Source organism: Felis catus, chromosome A1 (assembly GCF_018350175.1).
Source record: "Felis catus isolate Fca126 chromosome A1, F.catus_Fca126_mat1.0, whole genome shotgun sequence".
In the NCBI taxonomy this organism is placed as follows: domain Eukaryota; kingdom Metazoa; phylum Chordata; class Mammalia; order Carnivora; family Felidae; genus Felis; species Felis catus.
The window spans coordinates 199,342,609-199,353,565 of NC_058368.1; the positions used below are offsets into that span (position 1 = coordinate 199,342,609).

The following is a 10,957-nucleotide window of genomic DNA, read 5'->3' on the forward strand; positions in this document are numbered from 1 at the left end:
TCATTTAAGCCTCACAGCATTATTATGAGGGAGACACTTTAATTATCCTGACTACATACATGGGGAAATTGAGGCACAGAAAGATTAAATTAGTTGTCTAAATAACAGCTAGCAAGCAGTGGAGAAAACCAGGGCTTAGAGTGTTTGCGGTGTTTTAGCAAAGGTACTAATGACTCTAAATTTTAAGATGATTACAGAAAAGAAAAGGCTGTTTCTCAGTTTGGGTATGGTTTAGGTGCCAGGAACTCTCTCATTGCCAATTTTGATTCTTCAGGTAGCCTTGGTAAAGTCACTGGAATTATTTTCCAGAGACTTTTGTTCATACAAATGATTTTTTAAATGACTCTGAGCTGTCATTTGCTTTCCTAGAGAATGAGAGAAGCAATGTACTATGCACCTCTCCTTCTTGAGAATGATTTTAGAGTTTTAAACTTTTTATTTGTATATAAGTTCAAACTTACAGAAAAGTTGCAAAAATAAAGATAGCATTCAAAATACCCATATACCTTTTACTCAAATTCTCTTTACTGTTTACATTTTACTCTAATTCTTTCCATTTGTGTGCTTTCTCTGAATACATATGGGGAAAAAACTAAAAAGTTATTTTTTTTCCTTTTAAATCATTTAAGGGTTAGTTACATACTTTGTGGCCCTTTCTCCTTAATACCTTGATGTGTATTTCCCGCGTATAGGGATAATCTCTTTTGTGACCACATTATAGTAATAAATTTCAGTAAATTCAACATTGATTCAATACTTTAATCTATGAACAGTATTCTAATTTGTCAATTGGCCCATTAACATTATTTATAGCATTTTCCTCCTTGGGTACAGGATCCAGTCCAAGGTCAGTTACTGCATTTAGCTGTCATATTTGAGAATAACTCTAATTATGCCAGATTTTATTTTTATCATATTCTAGAAACCATCCCCACACAGCATATAAAAATCTTAATTTAGGATGACAGCTGATGAAAATTAGACTTCTGATAGATTTTTTTTTGCTATTACTTGATATTTTAGAATCCCTAATGATGATTAGGATGTAGTCATACTAATTAAAACTAGTTTTAATGAGTTAACTAGCTACTAGCAACTGTTTCTATTATATTGTATGCCTAAGCTAAAGAAAGTTAGATTTTTTTTAGACATTTTGAATCATAGTTGAAATTCTAACAATAGCTTAATGATATTGATCTAATTTTAAGTTTAGAAGAGACTTCTATTTTTTTGGTACTAATTAGTTTAATACAGGATTACTGAAAAATAGGAAACTCCAAGAAGGAAAATGTGATACTGTCTAGTGTCTGAAAGGAATGATTGATGCTAACAAATATAAAATATAAATTTTAAATAATCAGGATATTGTTTAAAAGGCAAGCTGTTGACTTTATCACTCCCCCTTGCTAAGACACACATTGGTGCCTGTTAAATCTGACATTTTTACTCTGATCGTCAATGGCAGCTTTAAAGCGTCTGTAGTATCCCAGGACAAAGTAACAAATCAACTCCAGGAAGGGCTGTGAAACTGTATCTGCTGGCTCTTTCCTTTCCCAAAAGCCCAACCCCAGTGGCATGCCAGTAGCTTCTGGGCACTGGAGAAGTTATGACCCTGTCTTCGCTGGGGTTAATGGCAGCCTGTTGGTCTTCTGCACCTCCCTTTCACCTTTCCCTGGGAAACTGGGGCTGAAGGCTACAGGTTCCCAGTCATTATATAAACTGCCTACCCAAAAGGCCCTTCCGCCTCCACCAAATTTGGTGACCACAGTTGAGAGCCAAGAGTCTCCTATAATCATTTTTAATAGTTATATTAAGGAGGGTTTTCACAAAAGGGACATTTAAAAAATTTTTTTGTTTTTAATTTTTATTTATTTTTGAGAGAGAGACAGAGCACAAGCAGGGTAGGGGTAGAGAGAGATGGAAACACAGAATCCAAAGTTGGCTCCGGGCTCCAAGCTGTCAGCGCAGAGCCCAACACAGGGCTCGAAACCACGAGCTGGGAGATCATGACCTGAGCCGAAGTTGGATGCTTAACAGATTGAGCCACCCAGGCACCCTAAAAGATCCAAACTTAAAAGGATCTTGGGTCATGGTTTTTGAAAGAAAGATCGTTATCTACTTGTTGAGCAATGTTGGCAATATTGACTGTTCTTTGCTCTTTCCCTCCCACAGACCCAGTCCTCACTTCTTTGCATCTTGCATTCCTTTGATATTTTTAATATACTTAGGCAATGAATTAGCACTCAATGGATTGAAAAATTGTATTACCTTGTTATGTATTATGTGTAAGGACCACCCATTGATGCCAATATGGAATCTTAGGCTCTAATAGTGGGACTCGTCTGTCTTAAAGCAACCTGCAAAATATTGACACACGGTCGAGTGTCATCAATCCTGATGAACCATGCATGTGGTTGTGGAAATCCACCTCTGCCTCATCCTCACCCCGAGTCCCAAGAACTCCAACACTAATGCCTAGTTCTGTCGTTGATATTGATTTCTAGAATGTGCTTGTCAAATATTAGGCTATTTTCATTTTTCCTTGGGATGCACTTTGTTTTTTAAAGATCTATGATCCATTTTACTTAGATGAAGGAAGATAAAGAAAGGGTTCCCCTGCTATGGAGAAGACCATATAAATGGACAGGCAAGATGATGGTGCTTTTAGGTATGTAGTCACTCCTGTCAAGGGGTTGCTGGACCTCAGATCCCTTTATGTGTCAGACTCCACTGAGGTGATTTGCAATTTACCTTGCTTTGCAGCTTCTATTGTCCTGGCTCACTCTATTTCTTAGCAAATATATCATATGCACTTTAACTCAAAAGCCCAAACGACTTCTCTAACATCAACAATTGAGACCATTGGCTTTTTAAAATTTTTTTATTTTTTCACTCATCATTTATTTACAAATACACATTATAACTTTTATATACATTGCACATTTACATGGTAGAAAAGTACAAAACTATATATTTAAATGAATTTATATTTAACTTGCCATGTTTGAAAATATAAAATTGCATCAGAAAAAAGTATTATGAAAAGCAAGAAACTTGAACTGATAAAGCTTTGATATAACTTTTAGCGACACGTTGTTTGAAAAGGAACTAATTTAAAAGGTACAGCAGAGTAGCTTACAGGAAACACCTAACAAAAGGTTGAATGTATATAGCATTCCCTTCCTTCAGTCTCCGGATACCCATATCAATTTCTTTGGATTTGTAACATCTTAAAAGTACATTATTAGAATTCTAACATTTCTATCACCCCTTCTCTCCCAAATCATGACAAGAGAACTGAACTAGGAGTTTCCTCAAAGATGTATCCTCTGTACCTTCTATTTGAGTCAGTTATAATGCCTTTTGGTCAGTCAAGATTCCTTGTAAACAAAACCCGAGGGATCATGTATGTACAGAACAGGCAGCAGAGAATCCAATAAATAAAAAACATGACAGAAACTGACATGCAAGTTTGTTAAAGTGGAAAAGAGTCTAACAACAGTGAGATGAAGGGAGACAGATGAGTGAGTGAATAGTAAGGAATGGACTTAAATGGTTTACAAGGAAAAAAAAAAAAGCTTTTACTTTACAAGCAAGAGACCTCACAATAAATAACAACTGCTCTTCCTTTCACGAATAAATTTCTTCAAAAACAAGGTGTACAGTCAACCAGACATTTTATGTATAAATTATAAAACATGACACAGTATAAATAAATGTCTACAAGTCTCAACTATGGGCCTCATCCAGTAGACCTCACAATGACTGCCTCTCCGTGTCCAATGAGTAACAAGGTGGCCTGGGAGAGAGCTCTAGGACAAACGTCCTTTATGTATAGTTTTCCCCCCAAATAAATAAGCATACACTTATTTACAGTATGGACAATATATTTTTTCTTTTCTTTTCTTTTTTCTTTTTTTTTTTTTTTTTTTTTATATCAACACTGAACATTGGTGGAGGGTTTACCACTCTAGAATGGAAGATATAGGAAAGCTGTAGTCCTGGTCTTCATCTTCCTCTTCCTCCTCGGTGTCTTCCGAAATGGCTAGATGGGGGAATACAGGGGAGCTGTTGTTTAAATATGGACAACAACAGCGCAGAAGCAGCTCAGTGTATGTTTTCAAAGCCCTCTGAGACAGCCATATTACAGCGTTGCATTTTTATGTGACTTGCAGTGAGATGCTTTGTTTTTGGCATCTGCTGTTATGCAATAAGTTTAAAAAACATTTTTTTTTAAACATTATCTATGAAGTCAAAAACTGCAGAAAGTTCTGAAGAATCAATGGCTCAGGTTTTACGGGCAGATTCCTGAAATTAGATAAAAAGCGCTCGTGTTCTAGGTATAACTGCTTTGGGTCCTTAATTCAGAGTTAGTAGAGGCAACTGCGCAAAGCAGCAGCCCACGTGTGATAATATACAGCTGTCTTTGAAAAAGAAAAAAAAAAACAAAAAACTTTTGAAGCAGTTAGTTTAGATTCAAGTGTTAATAAAGCAAACGGCCAAGCACATTACTACAGCAAAAGAATTAAGGGCAAATGACTAGAGCTAGGTTTTTAGAGGCAAGCCCGTTGATGATCATTGGACAAGTCCTAACGCCGGGAAACATTCCAGGGAATTTTTCTGTGGACCACTGGATTGTTGGTGAAATTTAGCAGCTACCTAATTAAAATTTTTTTTTAACGTTTATTTTTGAGAGACAGAGACAGAGTGTGAGCGGGGGAGGGGCAGAGAGTGAAGGAGACACAGATTCGGAAGCAGGCTCCAGGCTCTGAGCTGTTAGAGCCCCATGCAGGGCTCGAACCCACGAACCCACGAGCTGTGAGATCATGACCTGAGCCAAAGTCAGTCTCTTAACCGACTGAGCCACCCAGGTGCCCCTAGCAGCTACCCAATTTAAACAGAAATGGGCTTATATTGGAAGGTTTTCGTGCTTTTGAGGTCTCCGTTCCCTAGGGCTTGCCTGGGAAGGCCTCACATTGCAGCGAAGGTTAGAAACTGTACTTACAGTTGCAAGATCCGGAGTGCTTGACTTCCAGCAGCACACCTGAGGAACAGGCAGCCTCCTTCATGGCACACTCACTGGCGTAAGTGGCATTGTCACTGGCACAGACAGGCTCCTCGGACTTACTCTCGGGGCACAGCTCATCGCAGAGGGAACACCGGCCTCTGCCAACCTTGAAATCCCATAAACACTTTTTTCCACCAGTGCACTGGATATCTTCACAGGACTTTGCTTCTAGGATATAATACACCTGTGATGAGTAAATTGCTTTCCCTCCTCTCCCTGTTTTTCCCTTTCGTTAGTCCTCTGTCAGTAAAGACAAACATATAGCTTATGATTTACTAACAGGATAATGGAGATCTCATGCAAAAATGCTTGATAATAAAACTGAAACTTAAACACACGGTCCCTACACTCCCTACTAGTACACAAAAATAGTATTTTGGGGGAACAGGTTATCACAGTATCCTGGAATTAAATAAGGATTTCATTATTTCCCTCAAGTGAAATCTTTTGAAAAATAAAGAATTCCATCAGTATTAGAATCTGATAACAGATTTTCAGTAACTGTTAAGCAATTATTTCTTGCTTACAGCAAGTCTAGCACCTAAAAAATGTGTAAAATTGAGTGAATTCTAAGTTTTCCAAGACAGAAAGTCGTTTCCCATTTCTTGCTGGCATTTCAACATATATGCCAATGCTTCCAGAAGATAACTGTTTCCTTGAGGAATGCTGTGGTTACCACAGTTTACCCAAACTGGAGACTAGTTCCCCCTTTGGTGAAACTATGCATTATGGGGCGAATTTAGGCTTATTTGATTGACCTCACAGCTTTACCAGTAGAACTAGCCTTTCTGACCATGTTTCCACTTTTCCTTCCTTAATCCAGAATACCTACTGATACACTTTCCCTCATAGGCTAATCCAATCGATCTGCCCAGTAGGCAGGTAGCCTTCCTCAGGTGACAGGCACTGGAATAGGTCACACCATCATTCCCACAGAGATACTGTTCAGAGGAGGTGGGCTCTGGGCAAATCCGGTTACACGTCACACAGTAAGCATTGTTAGTCTGGTCCACCACGCATGTGGAGCTGCCTGGACAGAAGACATCCCGACATGTCTCTGAAATAAAGAAGGAAAGAAATACACATTAATAATAGGCACTTCCTGGCTGTTCGGGAGTGAGCATTTGATATTATCAAGGAAATCATAAAAGGAAGCACCCAGCTTTTCAACAAGCACTTTGGGAACCCAGTGGTTTCAAGAGAAAATCTATGACCCTAGGTTGGTCCCATCTGAGTTCTTAAGAAGTCTTCAGAACATTAAAAAAGTCTGCTTTGTTTTGCATCATCATCATTATTAGGCTCTTAGGGTGGACAATACCACACCCCAGGGGTCTTCCAGTGGGACCACCTCAGGTGGAAAGCTGGAGGGGGGGGAACCAGGGAGGACCTACTTTTACATTTGCCCTGGTACTGGACTTCCAGTTCCGGCTGCTCTTTACATCTGGCCTTGAGGAGTGCACATTCGTTGCGGTAGGTTTTCCCATCCAGCCCGCAGACTGGCCCCTTCCAGGTGATGTTGGAACAGTCTGGGGCACAGACGCAGCGGGGTTTGTTCTTCTTGTTCATTCGGCACTTTTTCCCGGGTCCACAGTCCACGTTCTCACATGTTTCTAAGGGTTGGAAAGAGGGATGGATCAAAGCCAGGGCCAGGCAGTATGCAAGTCAGCCAGGAGGGCTGTGGAGGCCTTGCAGGACCCACCCTGTGGCCAAGAGTTCCCGCCAGAGGGGCCCAGCTTTCTCCTAGTAGTTGAGGAGGGGGTGGGGATGGGGGTGGGGTCAGTGGTCGGCACCCTATACTCAAATCTCTCTCAAAGAGTGCGAGTTGGTTGACTCCACCACCACACTTGGCCAGTTAAGTCCAGGAACCTCTGGCAACCATGTTTTGCCGGCAGTGTGTACCAGGCAAGATTCAACCCGAAAGTCTTCCTGGGACTGCGGGAAGATAGAGGGAACCCACGAACGCACCCCAGCTGGGCAACGGGGAAGGTGAGGATAAGACGCCCTCTACTGAGGGCCTGGAAACTGGGGAGGAAGAGTCCTACCTTTACAGGGGATGCAGTTGGGGGCGCCCCCGTTGAAAATCATCCACTTGAAGAGCGTGTTGTCATTTACATCCTCCTCGGTCCACGAGGTGCTCAGGCGGCCGGTGCTGCAGCACTCCTCCTTGCTCAGTTCGGTCTTGTACAGGACCTGGCAGCGGCCGTTCTTCGCTTGGCGGAGCCAGCAATTCCCAGCTGCGAGGAGACAGGGGTGGGGAGGTGGGTGAGCGAGAGGAGAGGCGGAGTAGGGGGAGGGAGGGGGCGAGGTGGCGAGCTTGCGAGGGAAGGAGGAGACCCAGCGGGGATGGGGCGGGAGTGACTGTGGAGGAGTAGAGAGACATGGGAGAGAAAAGCAGAAAATAAATGGAAGGGAGTGAAGGGGTGGGGAAAGGGGGGCGGGGGAGACGGTTGAAGAGGTGGGAGGTGGGTGAGGGGGAAGGAGAGCGAGAAGCCAGAGCGCCCCAGCCATATCAATGTCAGTTACCAGTGACCCAGACACAACACGTGCAGCTTGCATTGACTTTTACTAGACTGTTTACTTTTATTCGTCCCATTTCATAACCTGCAGCGACTCGAAGAGCAGATTAAAGAACCTGACAAAAACAGGATGCGACGGATGTTTTTACATGTTGGTTTCATGTAGGCGGTACGAGTATTATTTGTGACAGAGGTTAAGAGAGTAGGAGAACTTGAGAGAGGGAGAGACCGACACAGACACACACAACAGGAACAGATCAAGCAAAAGGCACTTGTGAAAAATGAAAGCAAAAAAGCAGCCGGGCCCTGCCCGGAGCTGCCCCGCGCGGCCTCGAGGCGCAGCCCGCCCGCCCGGCCCGTTTTGCAATCCGCCAGACCCAGAGGACGCCCGCGGCCACCGCGGTCTTTCGAAATCTCCGAGGGCAGCTTTCCTCGGCGCCCACGTCCGCGGCACCCAGGCAGCGCCTCGCCCCGAAAGGTGAGGGCGGCGAGGGGGCAGTGCCCAGGGGGACAGCTCACAACACACTCAAAACGGTAACGCTAAAGAAGGAAAGTTACACGTCTGTCTCCAGAAAAGTGTAGAGGAAAAAAGAACAGGGCAGGGGGCGCTTCCTACTATTTCACGGCAACATATACCTAGCTCATACCTACCGAGAGAAATCTTTGCAAGTACTTTCCCCTCCCCCCCCCTCCCCCGCCTTCCCAGGTTCGCGTTTGGGTCAGGAAGTCTTCTTAGGAACCATCAATACAATTTGAACAATCATTGGACCGCAAGCTGCTATTATTATTATTTTTAAAAATTGTGTCCGAAGACTCACTGAAATAAATTTGATTAAAAAAAAAAAACCCAAACTTTAGAAATTTGCTCTTAATGCATCTCAGAAATTAAAGAAGTTGTGAGGTCCTTCCTCGCTGTTCTCCATAAAGTTAGTCGGAGGAATGAGGCACAGAGAAAAAAAAAAATTGTGAACTACTCAAAACACTCCGGGGTAAATTTTTTTTTTTTTTTTTTTTTTGCGGGGTTGGGGGGAAGGGGTTGGAAGAAGCATCCACTAGGCAGAAAACTACTTCCCTCTAAAATTTTCAGCACCCACATCTCCAAGTTTGGGCAAAGTTGCTGAAACCACGTCCCCCGGCCACTGAAGAAATTTCAGTATCTACCCCCATCCCCCAGTCATTTTTTAAAGTATCCAAAAGATGTGGGAGGGAAAGAGGTTACAGTGCAAATGGATCGACTGAAATCTCCAGGCTACTGATGCCTGTCCCCTTCTTCAGAGCCAAAATAGGGGAGATAACATCTAAACTCATTCTGTCCAGAACTTGGAGCATCTAACCCTAACTACTGAGAGAGGCTCCAGCTTACTCCCTTTTCCTTTTAAAGGATAACCGCGCTTCCAACTCGGCTGGCAGTCCGAAAGTGTCACTGCCTTCAGTTTTCCCACTCCACTCCATCCCGGAGTCGCTAAGTTGGTCCAAAATCTTCCGAGAGCAGCGTTGCTTAGAACAGACCCGGTGCAGACGACAGTAAAGTACAAACCCCTGCCCGCAGCCGAGCCTCCCAGCGCATCCCCCCTCGCTTACCCTGGGCGCTGCGGTCCTCCATGAACTGGCAGAGCAGCAGCAGCAGGAGGCACAGCCCGCCGGGCTGGTGCCTGGGACCGACCATCGTGGGGGCAGACGCGGGGCGAGGAGTGCGGCGGCGCGGGGAGCGGGCGCGGCGGCGGGTGGCTCGGGCGAGCGGCGCGCGTCGCAAAGGCGAGCGGCGGAGGGCGCAGCGATCCCGGCGCAGCCCCGCGCTCGCCGCCGGCCGCCCGCGCGATTCAATGGACGTCAGAAGCCGGGCGCAGCCGCGCTTTAAATCTAGACGGGGGTCTCCGCGGTTTGCGGTGGGCGGTCTCCCAGTGTGTGGGGCAGTGGGAGGGCGGCCGCGAGCAAGGGTGTGCGCGGCTCCTTGGGGGTGGGGAGCTTTTAAAAGTTCAGTGTGAATCAGGTGACATTTCCCACCTTCTGGAAACCCTTCCCAATTATCTGTTGGAGGTGCCCGAAATCAAAGCGGCAGGAGGGGAATCGCCGAGTTCTTATTTGCGTAGGAGGGAGAGGGAGGGGGAAGGCGGCCGGGCGGGGGGTGGGGGCGACGCTTCGGGGGTGGGGAGTGGGGAAGAACACCCACTTCAAGTCCTGCACGCCGCCGCTCGCAGGCAACGCCGGCGCGTCCGGGGTGGCGTGTCTGTGTGAGTGTGAGTGTGTGAGAGTGTGTGAGAGTGTGTGTGTGTGTGTGTGTGTGTGTGTGTGTGTGTGTGTGTGTGTGTATGCAGGGGGGCGCGGTGGGGGCGCTGGAGGAGGAGGCGGCGGCGGCGGCGGCGGCGGGCGGAGCGGAGCTGTGGTGGTGGTGGGGGGGAACCCGGGAGTTTGTCTCTCCTCCCGCTCCTCCGCTCCAGAAAGACTTTGCAAACGCCCAGAGAGCCCGGAGCTGCTGAAATACCCGGGTGGCGGCCGGGTCGGATCGCGCTGGCCCCGCCGCTCCGCCGGGGCGCGCGGCAGTTTTAGGCCCCCGCAGCCTGGGCGCGGGACCGGCGAGGTTTTGTGTCTGGGTCTGTGCGTGCTTGACTGTGCGGCCACCCCCCGTCCGGAGTTGGGGCTAAGAACCCCAGCGCCGGCGCCTTCCACCTTGGCTGAGCGGGGCCGAGACGCGGCCCTCGGTCTCGACGAGTCACAAGCAAACAAAAATGTTTAACACCTCGGGCCCGGCCTCCCCCCCCCCCCCGTCACAGTCTCGCCCTCTCCCTTTCTTTTCTCCCCTTTCACTTCGCGGCGTCTGGAGTCGGAGCCTGGAGCGGGGGCGCCGACGTAGGCGGTCTGCCCCCCCTCCCCGGCTCGGAGACTCCCCAGTTTCTGTCCTGTGTGCCTGTCTGTCTCTCTCAGTCTCCTTCTCAGCTCGCTCGCTCTCCCTCTCTCTCTCTCCCTCTCTCTGTCTCTCTCTCTCTGTCTCTCTCGGTTCGCGGAATAAAAAAGATTGCAACATCGATAATGAACTTCTGTAGCCTCAGTTTATTAAGCACAGTGCCTGGCATTCTTCGCTGAAAGTTGGCGGGTCTCTCATTTATAACATTTTTGGCACTGCTGAATGAAACTGAGGAGGCGATATTTCCTTTTATATAAAACGATTACTTCACGGAAAATGCTATATTGTTTATTCCAAAGCTGCCTTTTAAATTTCCATTCTTTTCGCTTCTGGAGCCCGAAGGACAACAGACAGCGAAGTATGCAGACAAAATTCTTGGACATTCGCAGGTCACTGGGATTTGTTCTTCCACGGATTTCAAATCCGCCCCTCTTCGCCCTCCCTCAAGCCTCCCCCCGCCAGACTGCCCCC

The 10,957-nt window shown here is 46.3% G+C and overlaps 1 protein-coding gene across 3 annotated transcripts; it reads right to left on the reverse strand.

The window, feature by feature from the left end:
• Nucleotides 1-2,862: 2,862 nt before the first annotated feature.
• Nucleotides 2,863-9,651, reverse strand: FST (follistatin). 3 transcript variants are annotated; one of them, XM_023260782.2, is made up of 6 exons: nucleotides 9,166-9,651; nucleotides 7,111-7,302; nucleotides 6,460-6,678; nucleotides 5,901-6,125; nucleotides 5,006-5,233; nucleotides 2,863-4,045 (listed from the first exon to the last, which is right to left on the reverse strand). In XM_023260782.2, the coding sequence occupies exons 1-6, from the start codon at nucleotides 9,248-9,250 to the stop codon at nucleotides 3,963-3,965; spliced, it is 1,032 nt and encodes a 343-aa protein (XP_023116550.1). In that variant the 5' UTR covers nucleotides 9,251-9,651; the 3' UTR covers nucleotides 2,863-3,962. The 3 variants fall into 3 exon arrangements, with proteins under 3 accessions (XP_023116550.1, XP_023116549.1, XP_023116552.1); XM_023260781.2 differs by having other exon boundaries at nucleotides 5,006-5,236; nucleotides 9,166-9,649; XM_023260784.2 differs by having other exon boundaries at nucleotides 2,863-4,308; nucleotides 5,006-5,236; nucleotides 9,166-9,649.
• Between the last annotated feature and the right edge of the window lie 1,306 nt (nucleotides 9,652-10,957).